Raw genomic sequence first — 20384 nt, forward strand, 5'->3', positions numbered from 1 at the left:
CAACAGGCAGAGAATCACATCAAAACTTTGCCAGACAAAAATAAACTCCTGTGAGCTTGCCTGGGGTTTCTAATTTTACACACTCCTTCGTTGATGACTGGACAGGGATCAGAGTACCTGAATCCTTTAAGTAAATACACTCACCTCATGTAGTTTTTCTTGGTCGTTTACTAGTGAAAGCCACTCTAGTTTTAAATGCAAGTGTCCACTTGTCGTCTTACTTAAGGGAAACCACTACATGGAGATAATAAAGAGTTACTTGAGAACTGAGAGGCAGAGTAGCTTTTATATATGTGTTGCAGACTCTGAGATTTACACACAATAGACAACATGAATTTTACTCCAAGCACCTAAGCTTGCATTTTTGACACTTAGTTTGTAGCACATACCATTAGGTACAAGGCAGAAGAAAATTAAAATAAGATGCCCATAAACAGGCAAAGCACATGGCTATTTCTGACCAGCAGCAGCACAAGACAGGCACCCTGGCATTGTTTGTAGAGTGCTGGGTTGCAGGATGAACCACTGAATCTGACAGTACGATCAGATCATTTCTTCCCTCAGCAAACAGGCTGCTTCACCAAGCTGTCTGCAGCTTTGTACAAAACATTTGTACAAAAGACAGAAGGTATCAAGAAGATATCCCACTGCTGGCTCAGCATAGCCTCAAGGCTCTCTGGGGTTACCAGCCTGGTCATAAAAATTATTGTAATGGCTACTTTGGTATTATCTTTTTGAGAAAATACCGCAGTGCAACTGTGCAAGGAAGCTTTAAGTACCAAAAAACACCACAGTAGCAGAGGAACAGCACAAATGAGTGCATGTAGGCACACATCACCAGCCACATATAGAAATAAGCTGTAATCATTACCTCATCAACAGTTCTGTCATTCATTACATCCACCAGGCCTATCAGCAAGCTGAAAGGCAAAAAGCAAACATTTCAATGTATATTGAGGCATACAGCATAAATCATCAAAAGAGCCCACTCTCAAGTCTGTTCCATGTAACAACTTCTCCACATTACCTGCGTATGTGTGTGCAGGAACACACTTATACTCCTGAAGTCTCCCCCTTGAAATATTTTGAAAACTAAAATAAAACTGAAGTAAATCTCAAGTAACTATCACTTCTAATGGCTTCCCAGGATTCCCTGCAGGAGTGTAACTTTGTTCAACATTAGTTGTACTAGGAACTAATTACGTGTATCAATATCTGACCAAAGAGAATAATTTCAACAGTATTAAATTTCCAGTATGAATAATTCAGGTGTCCCACAGCAGAGGCTACTGGACCCTGATCAAAGGTCTTGATATTTTACCTGCCCATAAAGTCATCTTTATCTGGATCTTCATCATACAAATCCACTTCTAAGTCCTGACCAGGCACTTCATGAATAACAAACTGGAGGAGAAAGAGGTATTGATTAAAAATAAAAAGCATTCACATATACATATTCAGGCTCAGGCTGTGGACAAGAACACGACACTTAAACACTTGACAGCTATTTAACACAGTAAGGACATTCTCTGTTCTTTCTTATGGTTAAATGCATAACAAATATAATTGATTATAGGTGAAAATATTTCACATTGTTTGTTTTTGAGCTACAAGTTAAACCCCTCAAACTAGTATCCCTAATAAGTAGAGAGGAGCCAATGCTACTAGAGCAGCCCGCAGCTGCACTGACTGATGCATTAATTGATATTTAAAGCAATGCTTTGCACCTCCTCCAAAACCCCACACATGTAAATCAGATCAACCTGAATGACATTTCAAGTTTACAATGTAAATTTGAGTTTGGTTAAGGGACACAAATGCCTCAACCAAGAAACAAGGAATTCCACCTGCCCCAGTGCAGTCAGCTAAGAGAAGGTCCTGCAAGCACAGGGATGTAAATGGCTGTGTATCCTACAGATGGAAAGATCAAAAGGTTCAGTACCTCAAATGTCTCATTCCAAATGGGATTAAGATCTCGGGAGACTGTCTTGCTTCGATACTGCACGGTGCCAACACGGACGAGAGCGTATGGATCAGACTTCCCCCTGATGGCACCAAGGAAAGTGTCTTTCTGGACAAGGTTTTCAGCTTCTAACAGATGAACCCTTATTACTCCCTGGATAAAATAAGATACAGAATTGGTCATGAAAATGCAATTTTTGGATAATTATAACATGCTGCCTCCTAAAACTGTTTATTTCAGGCAGCAAGGGTAGTCACCATGACAGTTCTGCAAAGACACATAGTTTGATGCAGTACATTTCCAATGACAGCTGTAATAAAATGCTTTTTCCACCATTTACCTAGAGGGGAAAAATAGCTCCCTTAACCAGATGCACAGTTTAATCTAGATAACTGTGTAGAAAATATTATTCAATATATTTTAAAATCAGAAATATACATATGCACACAGCATTACAGCCACGGTCAAATCAAGTAGAAAGATCAACTCCCACTGACAGAAGGAGAAACTAAGCACTCATTGGCAGGTTCTTATTTTATTGCACAGGAGCCATTCCACTTAAATTTAGTGATGTAAGTTTGCAATAGGGAGCATGCCTTTGCCACTCATTTTTATTTATCCTCGTTAGTAAGTGTATTAGGTATTTGATGGATGAAAGAGATTGAAGACCTGGATATGTTGAGTATTTAGGATTTTTTTTTTCTGTAACAAAGAGATGTCATCCTCCATGTTCCCTATTTACACCTCTTCACAGCATTAGTAAAAATATTAAATAGCCTGACACTCATTGCTTATGTATTTATCCTCTCATTTGCATGTACTGCAGATCTGCAGTTACAGACTGCAGAAAGGTTTAATTGGTAAATGAGCTCAAACAGATTCCTTATGACATGTGGAGAGGGAAGGAACTCCCAGCGCCCATGTTTCCCCCTCCCAAATGATGAACTATCCAAAACTGCTTTTATATTTCTGAGATACTACCTACTGAAAGCCCACAATTCAGGTTGAAAGAGCTGATGCAGCGTCCAAAGACACTAACCTTGGATGCATCCACATGGTGGCAGCTGCACACTCAGGTAGATAAACACAATGTCACTGAATAAACAACTCACCTGGGGGACAGGGAACCTCAAGTGGGCAATGTTCATGTTCTTTTTCAGAGGCACTGTGATCCTGTTTGGTAGAACCAGCCGTGCAGCAATGAAGTCTTGAATTAGTGAGTCTGACATTACGCTGCAGGTGGGGGAAAAAGGCAACCTCAATCTCCATAACCAGTCACAACTCAGAAGGGAAAAATGAGGGACAGGGAAAAAATGGGCATTGCAGGGTGAGTGGTGTGGTCTAGCTCCCTACAAAGTATTGTCAAACATTGGAACAGGTCCAGGGAAATGGTTGAGTCACCATCCCCAGAAGCATTTAAGAGATCTTTAAAAGTGCTTAGGCACATCACAGTTTAGTGATGGGCTTGGCAGTGTTAGGTTAATGGTTGGACTTGGTGATCTATAAAGATCTTTTCCAAAGTTTATGATTCTATGAAAGAGCTGCAGAGTGGCCATTCAACTTCAATTTAGTGGTGCAGGTTTGCAATATGGAGCATCCCTGTTGCAGGGTGTGAATTTGGCTCATCATCGATGTGTGGGAGCATAGGCTGTGTGAAATCTTCAAGCACACACCCAAACGTTTCCTTAGGAATGACACCAGAGATGGACAAGGGGAGAAGGGAATCAGGAGGTTTCAGCATTTCACAGGGGGCTCAAGGCCTTCAGGTAGTTTGTTTATAGACTTAAGGAATGGCCACAGCACACACTGCTGCCTACTCTTGGCTACCTGCTGAGACCTTTTCACAAAATTGAAGAAGCCAGATACATTTAAAAAAAAGCCAAGATAATTCCTCAGATGAGGTTTTGGATCTTGACAGATTTTACACTAAGAAGGAAAACTTCATTTGAAGTAACTGGAGATTGCACTGGCCAAACTGAGGGCACTATCTTGGAGTACAAGGAATTTTCCAGCCTAATTACAGCTTACACATTTTTAGCTTTCTAGTTCAAATATTTTCTTTACAACTGCTCTTTTTGTATGGCAGGAGCAAGAAGTATACAGCTGTCACAGATGTCCAAGTATTCTCCAGGTGATTAATGAGAGAATTTCAACACATCAATACAAACTGGTGTGAGCAAAAAACAATATTAAGAGGAAAACTCAAGAGCACCAAGTATCTGAAAGACTCATCCTCTTGATAGATCCAGTGCTTATAAGTGTAAGACTGTGTAACAAAATTGTCCCAATCCACAGAGGAAGCTGGATTCACACATAAAGAACATAAAAAAAGTCTTCTACTCTAAATGGTAAACTAGGAACCTTGGTCAGGCTCTTGGCTTCCCTGTAAAATAAACCCCACAGGAATGTCACAGAATTGTCCCCTCTCTCAAGTCTCAGGGTACACCCAACTAAACACAGCTTGTATGTGAGGACAGATGACTGCATCCAGTTTCTTTGCTATCTTAAGTGAGCCAAATTAATTTGACAGGGAGGGCTCTTGTTCAACCTGTACTTCAGCCCATTCATGGTCAGGCATGTTTTACTCCCAGCTTTCATTGCACTGCTGAGGAACAAGCAAAGGTTTCTGTGTGCAAATCCATCTGAGAGAACCAAGCAGTAAAAATTTAGGACACCAAATTTGCACTTAATTATATGAGAGGCTGTAGGCTGGAACACCTACATGACTTCTCCCAGCAAGGATTAGGGAAACCAAAGAAAATTGTTAGTTAGAAATGAACAGATTAATTCCCCTGATAAAACTGGAGCTCTCAGGCTAAACTTCAGGGCAAAAGGCTACTCAGGCCTCAAATTAAGAGAAAAAGGAAGCTTCCTCTCATATAACATCAAAAGCCTTCAGAGGATCTTTAATACATAAGCTGGCACCTAAAGTGGCCAGACACTTCCTAAGACTGTGCAAACCATGAGCTGCATGGGAGCAGAGAGGAACAGAAGTGTCTGCATTTGCAGTGAAAGGGGGAAAGGCAATGGCTGTGTAACCCCATGTATTTTCCTCTTGTGCAACAGAATTTTCTCCTTACACTAAAGAACAAGGACAAACTGAATCCCCAGTCTGGTAAAACAGTTTGAAACAGTACTGAAACCCGCTAAGATTTTCATTCTTGCTTTGCAAATTTTATGTATGTAATCCTAACCCAAGAGGCACTGGAGAACAGCTACATCTAAAAGGTGAGCAGATTACATAGAAAGAAACTTTTCTCCTTATTAATCTGTTGCAGTTCTCTTTATCATGGATTGCACTTGAGTTTATCAGAGGGACTGCAACTCTGTGATACCTTGCCTTTTTACACTTTACTGTAAATAAAAATAAGCAGACTGCCAGTCTAAACCTACTTCATCTACCTTTGCATATAACTGGCACATGGGAAACAGAAGGAATTATTTTTTGGTTTTTAAGTCGTTGTTTGGGGAATTTACAATTTCCATCCTAAATGCAATGACATGATTGAAACAATTTTGAAAAAACATAAAAAGAAGGTTTTGCCACAGCCAGATACGATGGGATGAACATCAGCACAACACCTCACACACCATGCTCTCAACAACAGCTTTGATGGATATTCAAGAACTACATCCCAACTTCCAGCGGTTTTTTGAAGAATAAAGCAAAGGAGACACTCACTTAATCCCTGGGATATCCAGAAGGTTGCTCATGCCTGCCCAGTTGATTTCCAAATGCTACAACAAGATCAGGAAGAAAATATTATACAGGTCTATTAAAATTTATTTCAAAATAAATGTAGAATTTAAAAGGGAAATGCTGCTAGAACAAAGCCAGATGTCTAAAAAAAGGAAAACCTGTACCACCAATTGCATCTGTACTTTAGAATCAACAGCTGGTATCAATTCCCTTATCTATTTCATCTGCCATCCTGAACTGAGGCTATCACTGGAACTTAACCTGCAAGCAGAAGGAAAGTCAGCATTCAGCCCTTAGCAATGGTCACTGGCAGATGCCCTGGGGTCATGAAGGAAATTCAGCAATTCTAGTAAGACTTTGAAGTTGTTTTCCCATCCTTTCACTTAGAGGTTGGCCTATGTCCTGAGGCAGGGGGGATTTACAAATACCACCAGTTTCAGGAGCCTGTGTTCTGATTCCTACGATAAACTAGAAGAGGTTCTTTCACGTGCTAGAATACTGCTACATCTGAACACAAAAACACCTCATTTGAGATAAAAAATGCATGACTTTCATGAACTCAAGCAGAGCATAAACCACAAGCAAAGCTGTGTGCTGTAAGATAACTGGTTCTTACAAGACTAGAAGGTTTCTCATATTTTATTAAACCACAACTGAGTACAAGGTACATGACCTTAAACAGGCAAGCTTTCAAAAGGCAACCATGACTTGAATGGTCTCCAAAATGACTGTATTTAAAATCTGTGAATGGGAAGATCCACCAGCCAGAAACCTTGAAGAAACAGCTCCTGTGTTGCCACCATAAGACAGTCCTCCCATTCTTAGAGGGAAGCAAGTAACTGTTTAGGCACTACTACAAAAGTATAGAGCAAATTAATTCATATCCTCCCGGAGTTCAAGAGGGACACTGAACAATTTGTCATTTAAGCACCTGAACTGTGAGGCATTCACAGTTATGGACAGCTTGTGTCACTCACCAAAGACCAAGCACTAAAGAGCAAGAAGCCTGCAGAGAGCAGCTCACTCCTGACTCACCGGTTTCTGCATAAAAAACAAGGTCACTGCTCCAACAAAAGGTGCATCTGTTAGGAGCGGTTCCAGGATCACCCGCAACGTCCCATACAACTGCAAACAGAACAGGAAAGCTCAGGGCTAAGGTGCTCTCAAGATGCAGCTTCAAAACTGTGCTTTTCAGTGATGGAGATAATCTTAGAAATTCTTCTTGAAGTAATTTTATTTAGAATTTAATAACAAAATCTTTTCCCCCCAGACCATTGCTATTGATATCAGATAATGCTTTCTGTGTTTGTAGAGTCTCTCTGCAATCCTGTCATACAATGGAGCATTCCAAGAACAGGTTCTTGGTTTAATTTACATCAGCTTGTGAACATCATGGTTCTTCTGAAGTTCTCTACCAACACTCTGAGCTCCTCTGAACTCTGGTAGGCAGCTGCTGGCCCACACATACTCAATGCTCCAGCACTGACCTTGTTTAAAAGTCACGCTACAAAACTTAGAAGTTGTATTTAAGTTCTTTCCATGGAAATCATGATTTCCCCAGCCAAGAACAAGGAGAAAAAGCCAATCATTCCAAGCCTGATAGCTGCTGGTTTCCCAGTTAAGTGTCATGACCTCCCCACTGGGAGCTGCTACCTCCTGCCCCACATAGCCTTGAACAGACAATGTTAGCACTGCACGCACCTGTACACCTTTCACGCCAAGATTAAATTTCGATATGTCCATGTGAATCTCACAGTCCCCTATGTAACTGAAAGAAAATTCACACATTATTCCACAGTTTGCAATAGTTCCATGAGAAATTTGGGGTAGTACAAAGTATAAATGAAATCAGTTTAAGGATTGACAACATGATCCCACAGGCAGAGATGGATTTCCAAGCGACTGAAAAAGGGAAGTTGAACAAAGGTTAGATCTTTCACCAGAGAAACCCTGCAGGGATATTGATATACCTGTAAAACACTGAAGCAATGTCTGTATTTCCAGGTTACTTTTCCATTCTTAACACTAGTGGTTGGCTGAAGCAAGCTTGCTCCAAGAAGGGGACCAAGATGCTTATTCAAAATCCAAGGTCAGAGCAATTGCCCAGTTGCTCCCTTCTCTGCCAAAAGCCTTATCCCAGCACACACCCTGGCGACCCAGTTCCCAAGGTGGTGCAGAGCCATTCTGCTATTACTTACGGGGTTCCCACCTTGCCCACACCCAAAAAGCCCATAGATCAGCTCTTGCCCACAACCCAAAACTCACTTGAAGGACAAATTTATCACTAAAAATAACCTGGTTTCCTTGAGGCTGAATTCAAAGACAACAACTTAGATCAGATTTTGGTCAGTTGCCATGGAGAACATCAGGCTTTAAATAAAGCAAAAGCTGAATGCAGTACTTTGGCAATTTGGAAAGCTCCTTAGACTTTTATAAAAGTACAAACATCACCTTATGCAGAAACCAGTAGCCACTCCCCAGGGAGCAGAACCTCACAGATCTGTTGATGCCTCTGGCAGAAAACAACTGAAGGGAGCTACCAAGTTCCCTTTCAGCCCTCTGAGAAATAGCTCTAGCTGCAGACACACCAACACCCTGCAGGTAAAACAGGGTGTAAAGGTACTGCAGCAGTGAATGTGCTGTGTTTGCTGCCTGCATAACTTCACTCCATAATCAAAGGGAAAGGGTAGGAGTTCTGCTCTGACCACATGTATATGGGCAAATAGTGCTGCAGTTGCCACAAATTCAAATTTGCACATAGACAGATTCCCTCCCACCCCCAAAAAATGTGCCAGGACTGTGCAACAATGTGAATTTGCCTCCACTTTTGCAAGCAAAGTTCTTTGTGTATTTGTCTACAGATAGTCACCTAACAGAATTTTAGGAGCTCATAACACACAGAATAAAGCCTTTAATGTTGCATCATTTTCATTTCTTATTTCCAACCTCATAAACCATGCCAAAATTAAGACAATCTTTCTTAAAAGCTAGTGACATTATTAAACTTATTTATGTTTGTTAACTTCTACAGTTTTGACATTATCTTACAGGTAATTACACTGGGTGCTAATAGAGCATTGTTACAATAAAATTCTAAATGAGAAGCCAAAATTAGTTCCTTAATTTGCAGTAATTAGTCCAAGAGGATTTAAGTCAGCTTTTGCAAGTGTCTAACATAACAAGTAAGAGCTGTGGTGTTTCTACCTTTCCACACAGTCAAAAACTCTTCCCACTCAGTTCTAGATGTCTCTTTTCTCCAGTAAAGATGTCAGAGAAGTCTTATCAGAGCCTGAGCCTTAAATTACCCTATGTCTGCCTCATATAGGTATCACCCCCCTGCCAGGGTGCTTGGTAGGAAGGATGAACTCTTTGTTCTTTAGTTTATTCCTCATTTCCAGTCCCAGCTGCTTGTGCTTCCATCTGTTCCTCTGTGCAGCATAACCTTGCTGTGCTCTCTGCTGTCCTGCCCCAGAGCACACCTGAGCCAAACTCAAGACTTGACACTTAAAAGCTGAGGGCTGAGCCCCTCCAGCCTACACAGGGCTGTGCTTTACCCAGCTGTGGAGGATGGAAGAATCACCTGTTTCTCTCCTACATCACCTGTAGCACAAGGTGATACAGATGTGCCTGTGCTGTGGATGAGAACCTTGTTCAAGTGCATGTATCTGTGCCTCCTCTGTACTTGGTTGGAAAATCTGGGCCCAGTGTTTATGATACAAAGGCAATTCAGTGGCTGAAGGCAGGGGTGTCACCAGAGCTGGCAAGTTTAACTAACCTGGATGTCTGCATGTCCCTTTAGAAAAAGCCTGGGCAATTCCCCCCCCTGTAAAGTAACTGCCCAGGGGCCCCATCTTCTCATGCCCCCCCATACTGAAACCCTCCTTTGGCCAAACCTTCTCAAGTGCTTTGTAACACAGACTATGCTTAGTCTGCCTTTGGACTTGGGAGACAAACACACAGAATTACACAAAGTAGAGAGATGTAGAAAATGTAACCAGGCAACACAGAGTATGAGAAAAGCCAGATCACCTCTGTCTTTCCCCTCTCCCTATCCAGTCAGGCTTCTGGGGGCAGGTATCCATTTTTGCTCCAGACTGACCAGTTTCCAAAATGCTTTCAGTTTCTTCTAAGAGCCTACAAACTTAGCTATCCCAAACTCCACTAAAGCTCAAAGTATTGTTGCACATTTCTTTTGACTTCTTTCATCTGAGAGAGAGACTGTTCTTCCAGCTCTCAAAACTTGACAGGAAGTCAGAGATTCTCTTCTAAAAGTAAATTGCAATCAATGAATTTTTACACATGCCAATTATTAACCTATTCTCCTATGACATCTTATGTACTGTAAATGCCACAGAAGATCATGCAAAAGAAAATTCAGAACATTTCCAATGAAAAATGTTAATGAAAACTAAATCATATTAATAAAATGGGAAGAAACTGGATTGCAAGGTGTTTTTTAGGGAGGTAATAGTGCCTTCAAGTACTTGGAAATTCTGATGATTACAGCCTATGATTATATGACTATGCAGCAGCTTAGGCAGCTGAAAAATTATTGGAAAGGAAAGCAGCTGTAGGAAGTCAAGCAGATGCACTTGGACAATTCCCATTTTGAAAAATGGAGCATACAGTCCTGTTGCATGGGACAGCCAAGACTATAATAGGACAGTGCTCTACATAACCATTCCCAATGCTCTGATGCTACAGCCAAGATTTAAGTAAAGCAGCTTCTCAAGTTATTTTGGTAACTTCATGCAGTGCCAGATCTGCATCCCTGACTCTGTTGCCAGCTACAGCCCATACAAATAAGGGACCTCTAAGTGCTATTTTTCACACTTCTCAAAGCAAAGGATGTAATTTGTGATACCACAAACTTAACACAGAGGAAGAGAAGCTCCTCTTCTCATGGCACAGAACTGATGAACCATGGCATTCAGTGCTGCATCATGTTGGTGAGATCAGGAGCACAGGTGAAACAAAGGTCTTCATGGATCACATGTCTATGAGTGGCTAATAAACTACACGAATGCTTCCATACTACAAAGTAAGGGTAAGAATAAAAGGATTTTTCTACTCTTACCCTCTTCCTGCATTTTCTCCATGTCAAATTAAAGTCTCTGGGCTTCAGCAACTAGTTGGCTTCTTGATAAAACTGGAGGGAAAAAAAATCTGTCCTCCTGTACTATTGTGAGACTGAAAGCAAAAAACATTTACAGAGCAGTGAAACCTAACCCAAGAGTCATTGTGGTGGCAGCACTGCACAGTGCACCCCACAGGCACCCACAGCACATTACTCTCTTCTCCAGTGCTGTGATGCCGGCACACAGCCCTGTAAACAGATCAGTCATTTAAACCTCACCAGTACAGTGACTAAGAGGTAGAGTGAAGGGCAGCCTCACACTGGGGCAACTCAGCTCCATCTCCTCTAAAGTAGCAAAAAACCCTGTTCTATCAGTAATCCAGAAAAAGGCAGGTAAATAATAGCACTGACCATACATTTGCCTCTCCCTGTTCCTGAAAACAACAAACAATCTCCTGCAGACACTGCAGGATCCACAACACAGCTTAGCTGCAGACACTGCTGTTGACATATGAACACAAGTGAAGCTGAGGCCTTAATGCAGCCCTAGAGAAGAGACCCCCACCAGAGTAGCAAGGCAAACTACACACTCCTGTGTAAATGCAGAAAATACTGGGGCTATCAGATGCCATCAGCTCAGGTTAGATTATCAGCACCAGCATGAGGAACAGAAGTGCTTAGCCAGTTTGGAGATATTGAAGGGTCTTCCAGAAGGACAGGAATGCAGAGGTGACGGAATGCCTCTGCAGAGGATTGTCAAAAGACAGTGCAAATGAACATGTGGGAGAAGCAGTTTAGCAGAGATCAGCAGCAACCTTCTGCAAGGCTTAAAAGGCATCAGATTTCTCAATCTCAACATGGAAAGCAGAGATGATTTGCCAAAGGCCCTAACACTGACCTGGGTATTACAAAGAGCAGTTTGCCAACAGCACTGAAACACCTGACTGAAAATCAAGCATGTGAATTTACAGGGAGTGATGATGCTCTGCCAGGGCTGAGGATGCTGCCATGCCATTACCACATTAAGCAGCAGGCACAGTTCTGAGGAGCTCTGTGCTGTTGCCAAGACAGTCCGTAATTTCACAGCTTTTTCCTGGCACTACCATGAAAAACCATTTATATTAGGCAGCTCAGTCACCCACTAAAACTTACAGAGCAGCATGCAAGTGGTAATCCCCCAGCAATACCATTCTCCAGGGCTAAACTAAGAGAGAGTTTACTTCTGCAATAGTTCTGATGTTAACAAAGCATAAAAACTCATGCAAAATAGCCTTGGAGGTATTAAATATTTTATCTAATTTTGTTGTTGTTAATAGAGCTAGAGGCAGTATTCTGCTCAGAGAACAGCTGTAATCAAAAAAGCAAATGTGTTGGATGGCACATAGAAAAAATGATGACTAAAAGAGAGGATTAATCTAGAGGAGGGAATTAAAAAATAAGTAGTGCAAGTAGTTCTGGAAAAACTGGAGAAGTTGGACTAATGAGAAACCATAGTGGGCAAGACAGACCAAGCACCTCCAGACCTCAGAGCTTTCCTAAGAACAGGAAACACAGTTTGAATACTTCGGTTCTCACTGCCAAAAACGGCAAAGCCAAAGGACACATTCTTATATCCATGGCATCCGTGATGGGCCAGAGTAGGTAACACTTGGAGCTGTGAAGGTTATTTCTGCTCTAGAGACTGATGCACATTTCACTTCTGTAACAAATGAGGACATCCAGCTGGAAGTCAGATTATCTCATATCATTCTAGGCTCATCTTAGTGCACCATGCCCAGTCCAGCATGACTCATACATAGGCAGTAAGTTAAGAACCATCAACATATCAATGATGCAACCTTACCAGATCTGCAGGTCCAGGGTAACTTGTCTCCTATCAATTTCTTTGGTGTAGGCTTTTATTCCATTAATTCTAGGGCACTGAAATAGAGACAAACAAGATACAATATAGTCAACATCTGTCAAGCTAAGTGCAAGTGAGAAGTCCTACTCACTTTGATGAATTTGAGCACAGAAGCATCAATTAAATACTTTGCAAAACTGCATGAGTATACCAGTACACCAGTAGTTTTTTTTTTTCTTTAAAGACAGAACAGCCTTGGCAGTCCTCAAACACAGGGCTGGTTGCAAGTAGTCCTAGGCCATTCTGCAAGCCTTAGAGAGTAATGAAAACTCCTGTTGCAAGGGTACAACAGAAATAAGCATATATACGGCCTTTTTTTTCTGTCTCCAGTCCCAGGATACTGACAGCAAGAGGGAAGAGATGTGTGTCTTTCCTATATGATCCTTCCTTCATGGTGAAGATGCTCAAGTCAACATGAGGAGGGAGCAAAGCTATTACAGGGCTGAACATCTCACTCCCCTTGCATCTAAACTTTTCAGAAAAGAGTGAACCACAAGTGTTACAAAAGATTCCCACTACCTTCTCGCCAAAGTGAATCTTGGTAAAGGTGCATGTTTTCAGATGTACACTCTTTGCTCTGATTTTTGGTTCAAGAACTTCTTTAAATGATTTTTCCATGATTGTTCCAAAGTATGGCCAAGCCTGTACAAGGACCTAAAGAACGGCAAAAGCAGGTACACACTGAAGATTCTTTGAGTAAGACACCTTTTGCTGTGAAACAGACACACCCATTACAGAACCCTGGCTATTAATATCTGTAGTTTTAAAATACCAAGTCAACTTTGTGCACTTAAGTCATCCTTATGGAAGGATCCATTTCTGTTCCTCAGAACTGGAATTTGTTTTGGTAACTGAAGGGTGAGTTTTCAGCACCATAGAGAATGCTCCTAACCACAGAAGCCAACAAAGCCCAGGGTTAAATTTCTAAAGTACAATAGTACCTAATTATTCCAGTGTAACAATGTTCCCTGGAGTTAGGTTTATTTAGAAAGGATTACAATGAGCTTTTATATTAAAAAAGGAAATTTGCTAAAAAAAAAACAAAACAAAAAACCCAAAAAAAGAGGATAGTCATTGGATGTTAATTTGCAAGTTCAGCTGTTTTGCTTTGAGAGGTTGACCACACCTGCTGATGGGAGCATTTGCCTCAGTGCTTTCTGGGAACTTTCCTGCTAAGAGGAGATACCACTAGGTTTATTAAAATAATAATAACATACATATGTATATGTCCATATATAGACAAACACCTGCTTTTTCTTTTTATTCTCAGAATGAAGTGTTGTTGAATTTATCAAACTTGTATAAACCAGGCTCACATTGGCTCTCAACCACTGTGGCAACCCCACACTTTAGTGACTCCATACTTCAGTACAGACACTGATACAACTGAGCTACACTGTAGTAATTTGATAACTTTCTCAGATTTGTCCCACAGAGTTTGGATGGGAGGGATGCAGCTCAGAGCAGGTGATCTCCCCAGCTGGAGTTCAGAGCTCCTCACCTTGTTCAGCCACTCCACTCGTTCAACATCAGGGAAGTGAACCTGGATGCAAAGAAAAATAAAGTGAGTGTCACATGCCATCTATTTGAGCACACTGCAACACATGCAAAAGATAGCATGGAGTGTGGAACAAGTGTTAAGAGTAAGCTGAGATCCCTCTGCCTTCATACATACATCCTTTATAATTTATTACCTCCTTGAAAAATTGTAAAATGCAAATAAGCCAGTGAAGAATAGTTAAAGGCAAAAGAACCCACGTGCACTGATGTATCAGCATGCCTCTAGGCACATTTACATGATTAAAGCAAGTGTCACATCCTGTTCATGATGTAAAGCAGCATTAGATTTCTCATCCTTCCCTTTGTCATACCTTGGGAAGCCACGAGAACCTACTTCCCTATAAGATCATGAGCTGTGCAGGACCTGTTTCCTGTACTCGCTCGCCCTAACCAGGACACCACACTAGAATACAAGAACCTGCTTGGGAAACTCAGCTTATTGGTCGTGGCAGCATTTCTCCACTAATATTAACATGGTGCCAATGGCTTCAGGAAAAAGAAGCCCTCTAAGAGTTCAAGCCTATTAGCATACCCTATCATGTGTAACAATCCTGTGTTTTCACCTCTCAGACCTTTTAAAGATGGTTGGGTTAGTAATTAAAATGAAAGAGTCAATTATACATCATGTTTTCATGTTAGACACACCAAATGCCAACAAGTGTATATGTCCATTACAAAATCCCACCAGGTCCCTGAAGTGATGACTTGCTTAATCACCATCAGGACAACTGGGTATGAGACCACTCTCAAGTAAGTGATCTCTCAGACCCCAGCAAGAAGCCGTTGAGTGAAGAGTTACAATCACCATACTACAATCACACATTAAAGCCTTATGGATGTGGTATTTGCAGCTGGTGTTACAAGCTGGTAGCAGGTTACTGCAGAAGGGAAGGACACTGCAGCTACTTCTCAGAATAGACATTAGAGCACCTGAATACAAAGGGAATCTGACTATCATCTAGTCTGATAATAGTAATTGGGTAGGACAATACCTCCTCTTACAAGAGCTGTGAATTACACTTTTCAGGCAGAGGCTTACTGTTCCTTACAGCTTTCAGAGGTGCTCAGAGATGTTTGGATGGAATGGACAGTAGCCTGTTTTTTAGTACAGCTTCGTATATGGCTGAAGAGCCCATTTTCCTTGCTAAAATAATGCTTCAAATGATCCCATTAAAAAACCTCAAAGTAATATTACCATATTCTTTATAAGAAATTTCTTTTGATGCTCTAAATAGCAACTTTTCCATTAAATAAGACAATAGAAGCCCACTGAAATGTCAGCCTGCACAGGTCTATTTGTGCAATGAAGCAAGATCTCAGCACCAGAAGGGACAATCAACTGCAACAGACAAACTGCTGCTGACATTTTACAGTGAGGCAGATTATGTGAATCAGGGGACCTCCACTTTACCTGCCAGCCTTCCATCTTCCATCTAAAGGTTTTTCCTTATGTGCCTTTTCCAAGGCACATAAATCCTGAGTTCTCAGCTCCAGTGTAATTGCCAAGCCCCAACATCCTGCAGCACTTGCTCCACAGCTTGGGATCAGATGTAGGAAGGATAGAGCAGGGATGGAAGCAGAATGCTGAGCTTGTTCTTCAAAACACTTTACAGACAGGAAAGGGATGTGACCCAAAAGAAAGGATGGGACAACAGTTAGGCTACCCCTTCCCAGTGAGAAAGACAGCTCATAGGTGTAGGGGAAAAATGTGGACCATTATAAATCATTAAAATTTTTTGGGATTATTTACTAGAGGAAAGGCTCCTAGAGACTTTAAACAGCATAAAGGAGCATCAGGAAAAAGGCAAAAGCCATGAGAATGAGGCCATAGGTAGACCCACCTTAAGAAAAAGTAAAATTGAATTTATTATTTGTGTCACAGACACCTGAACCATGGACGGCTCACAGCAAACCCCCAAAGCAACTGCAATGAATCACACTGCGCTGTGTCACACCCCAGATGCTGTGATAGCAGACATTTGAGGTATATTTCCACCCCCCCTGACACCTCCTCATTCAGGTGTCTGCAACCCATTTCCTACCCAGGCACTTGGTGCCTCCGTTTCCTCCGACAGATGGAAGGAAAGGCACTGCTGGAGCTCAAAGGCTGGAACCAAAGACCACCAGGGGCTCCTGGGCTGACACAACGGGGCTTGCAGAAAACACCACAGAAACTGGCTGATTACACTACTCTGGTGAAAACTAGCTTTCTGCCCTTTATGACAGGCCACCAAACTTCAGTGGGTTCTCAATACCAAAGTTCAGCTCCACTCAATGGTATGAACTAAATGAGCAGTTCTGTGAAGAAGCAGAGCCTGGTATCCAGGTGTTGCAACTGCATTATCCACTGTGTAGTAAAACATAAGCTCTGAGCAAATCCTTTCCTACCCACAGAATATCCCCATAACATGCATATTAGCTAGCATGTCACATGGCTAGTTCAGCCCAGAGACACCAAGCTCTCCTCTTAACCCAACCATTTATTCCAAGAATTTAACATATCCTAATATGTTTTGAAAATAAAACCATCTGCAGTTCCATGCTTCTGAACCATGTGTTCTGGATTTCAGACTCAATTCTGATCCTTGTTACTGGTGAGAGCCCCACCAGCAAGATCTTGCCCCGAGTTTTTCATCTGTACAGCACAGGCAGGAGGAGCCCAAAACACTTCCTATTAAGCCCAGAACCAGACACCAAGAGGTGCCAAAGTTAATACTAAAACAGAGTAAGATTAAATCCTTTAGCCTTGGGCAAGTCCCACTATCAGAATCAGTTTTACCCATCTACAAAAGCAGGCATACTTGTTGCCAAAGTTTAAAGAACGCAGCAAAAATTACTTAGCATTTGAAAAGAGCTTTGAAGATCAAAAACGCTAGGTAAGGAGCAATTACTAGCAAGTAAAGAAAATCTGTAAATTCCACATGACTCCACCCTGCCCTGGAGCAAACCACAGGAAGGATCACAACATCAACAAAACCCATGTCTGACACAACAGCACCATTCTGTTCAAATACAACACAGCAATCTATCTATCAGGGTTTAGTTTGGTTTTTTGCTTGTTTGTTTGGTTGTTTTGGGTTTTGTTGGGGATTTGGGCGTTTTGTTTGTTTCTTTTTAAAAAACAGGATTTTTTAGCTATTGATACAGGAGGAAAAACAGAAGTGTAAACAAGGCTTTTGCATGAACAAGGACTTAAAAGGCAACTTTTAAAAAGTGCTGTACTCAACAGTATTGTGCCCGGTAAAAGGAGTTTAACATCAGGAAGAAATGCAGCATACTTGGATTCTGCCATGTGCAGCCTGATAACCAATGGCAAAAGCAACATAGAGCAGTCACCAGAGCCCCAGGGGCTGGAATGAAGGCGGAAGCCTGGCTACCTGTGCTCTGAGCAATGCCTGCTTGTACTGAAGTCAGAAGGTCTCAGCTCTCCAAGACATGGATCTGACTGTGCCTGTCACGAGCAGATTTCCAGCCTGGTTTCCTGAGGAAGCACAGCCTACCCACGTACACTGTCTAGCACAGGAATGTGTCTATTCCAAACTCACTGGCTGGTTTCAGCCAAGAAACTGGTGCTGCAAAGCAATCCTGCAAATTCCCCAAAACAGATGGTTGAGTAGATCAGGGAAACCCTCCCAGCATCCCTCCTAAAGGAAAGGCTGCACTCTGTGTATCTCCTAACAACTGATACCAGCACTGAGCAGAACCTGAGCCAATTTAAAGAAGTCACTTTCTAGGGACAACAATTTTTAGCCAACAGCACAATCAATTATGCTCTTAACTCTTCATTGGATGGATCCCCTTCATTTTATTACAAACCACATGAAGAAACAGAGATTTATGAATCCCAAGACACTGCCATCATTCTACACTTTCAGAACCTTTCCTAAGATTACAACACTGTAAATCCAAGCCATGTTCCCCTTGAACTGTATTCCTACTGCCACCTCTGTATGAGAGAAGAACTCAGCAGACAGTTTTAGAGTTCCCAACTGAAGGCCTATGAACACTGAAAGGCAAAAACAAAAGATAAGACAACTCCACAGAGAATAAACTGAATAGACATCAGGTGAGAATCAGCCTCCAAGATGGGCACATGGAAGAATTAGATCAAATAGAGGATGGGGATGGAAGGAAAATTAAAGCAGAGGAGTTAAAAAGCCTCAAGGATGAGTGTAGTGTGGAAGCAAACACCCAGCTGATGAGCAAAAGTTACCAACACACGAAAGGAAAGGAAGTGATAGATATAGATAAAACTAAATTACTAAAAAGCTAACTACAACTATAAAACTAAAAGCACGCCATGCAGCCCCTTTATCATTAGGTCCTACATCCTGCCTTCCAGGAGTAAGGTCCCAGAAATCACAAGTCACAAATCAGACCTCTGGCAAGGGTCTGACTCCACCATCTCTATGAGCACATGCTGGGCAGTGGGAGACAGAAATGAGATACCCCTTACACCTTCCCTTCTCCGGAAGGAGGCTGAAAAGCCCCAGCAGTGTCAGACACCAGGTGCTCTGGCCCCTGATCATCTCAGTGGTCTCCCCATTTGCCCAAACCTCTCCAAGGCTGGGGCACAGAGTGCTCTCCCTGCAGCCCTGTGAAGGCCAAGTACAGAGCAGTCAATAATGGACCACCTGCTCCCACACTAATGAAGCCTAAAACTTTCAACCACAAAACCTAATGGAACTTTTTGAATTTGTGTGCTCTGTGGGAGCAAGCCTGATTTTTCAACAGTGACTAAGAGGCTCGATTTCTGGTTACAATGGTTCAGGGCACTTGAGGATAAAACACAACACTGCTCTCACAGCATCAGGGCAAGAGCTGACACCACCACATTCATTAATGCCCTGAATTGGTTTTTTTTACGCTCTGTCAATACAAACAAGCAGAAACCTCATTCACAGACAGACTTCTGTGCCTGGAGGGAGGGAACATATGCAGGGAGCTGCATCAGCCCTGGCAGGAGACCCTGGCCTCACTCCTCAGAACTGCCAGCTGCCTTCATTTCCCACAGAATTAAGGAGAGCCAAGTGCTGTAGGCTATATAAAAGTTTACCTATTGTAAATGCTTCTATGCAACACTCTTTACAATGAAAGTATTTCCCTACGAGTTCCTGACAGATTTTTAAATGCTAAGTAAATGATGATAAGAGAAAAAGGACCCGAGCCCCTCATCATCCTTTCCATTAGCCAAACCACAGCTGCCCAATAGATAACACAAGACACAGAATAAAATGTGCAGGCAGAAATTTTCGTTTCTTGAAAACGTAGAGCGACTAGAAACAAATGTGATCAACAAATAGGGGTTGGCTTTCCGTACCATCCAGAGATGACTCCTTAAAAGTAAATATTTGGGTTTTTAGTAGGAATAGATTCTATTTATGAATTCTTTGTTTGTTTTCAAATGACACAAAAGGGGAGAAAATCTGCTTTCTGGATGAGAAAGTCTAAAATAAGTATCCTCAACAGCAAAATACCTGCAATGCAACAACATATATTAGAAGGGAGGTGTCTCTGGCGATACATCAGTCTATTTTACACACCCACTTACAGCACATCTCCTGGGCTAGAACAACTTCTAGTTTAATCCTCGCTTTTCCTCAGCAAGACTTCAAAATCAAGGCCGTTACCGCTCGGCCCAAGGCATCACTGCCAGCCCTTCGGCCGCTCGCTCCGGGACACGCCGTTCTCTGTCCCGCTCCCGCCGCCCGGAACCGCGGGGACCGGCAGCATCCCCGGCGCCGCGGGACGCGGGGCAGAAGCCGCGCTCCTCACTCACTCACCCAGGCCGGCAGGTGCCGGGCGGCCAGGCCCCGGCACACCGCCTCCCGCTCGTTCTCCAGCAGCGCGAAGGCGGCGGCCAGGCGGTCGCGCTTCCCCCGCCGGTTGAGTCCCCAGCAGAGCCACAGCGCCAGCGCCAGCAGCACCCAGCTGCCGCTCAGCCCCAGGTACCCCGCCAGGTACACGGGGCCGAGCCAGAGCAGCGCCCGCGCCGCGGACGAGAGCAGCAGGCGCGGCAGCGCGGAGGGGCGCGGGGCGGCCGCGCGGTGCATGGCCACAGCCCGAGCCAGGCTCGCCACAGCCCGAGCCAAGCTCGCCACAGCCCGAGCCGGGCTCGCCCCTGCCGAGTGCTCTCTCCCCGCGCCGCCGCCGCGGCTCCTCCGCCCGCCCGGCCCGGCCC

The 20384-nt window shown here is 42.8% G+C and overlaps 1 protein-coding gene across 4 annotated transcripts in view; it reads right to left on the bottom strand.

Annotated features, from left to right (window-relative positions):
• The window catches only part of ESYT3 (extended synaptotagmin 3), a 31566-nt gene extending 11182 nt beyond the window's left edge, over nt 1-20384 (bottom strand). Inside the window, exons 1-12 of one of the 4 annotated variants that reach the window (XM_086896378.1) lie at nt 19987-20384; nt 14145-14186; nt 13163-13297; nt 12584-12660; nt 7365-7431; nt 6699-6788; nt 5646-5701; nt 3076-3196; nt 1943-2116; nt 1322-1404; nt 872-920; nt 145-234 (exon numbers count right to left, since the gene is read on the bottom strand). In XM_086896378.1, coding sequence (XP_086752504.1) covers nt 145-234; nt 872-920; nt 1322-1404; nt 1943-2116; nt 3076-3196; nt 5646-5701; nt 6699-6788; nt 7365-7431; nt 12584-12660; nt 13163-13297; nt 14145-14186; nt 19987-20256 — 1254 coding nt within the window. In that variant the 5' untranslated portion in view covers nt 20257-20384. Of the gene's footprint in view, nt 1-144; nt 235-871; nt 921-1321; nt 1405-1942; nt 2117-3075; nt 3197-5645; nt 5702-6698; nt 6789-7364; nt 7432-12583; nt 12661-13162; nt 13298-14144; nt 14187-19754 lie in introns of all 4 variants that reach the window. The other 3 variants (XM_086896381.1, XM_086896379.1, XM_086896380.1) reach the window with 3 other exon arrangements.

This window comes from Cyanistes caeruleus, chromosome 7, assembly GCF_971803275.1.
Source record: "Cyanistes caeruleus chromosome 7, bCyaCae1.hap1.1, whole genome shotgun sequence".
Classification (NCBI taxonomy): domain Eukaryota; kingdom Metazoa; phylum Chordata; class Aves; order Passeriformes; family Paridae; genus Cyanistes; species Cyanistes caeruleus.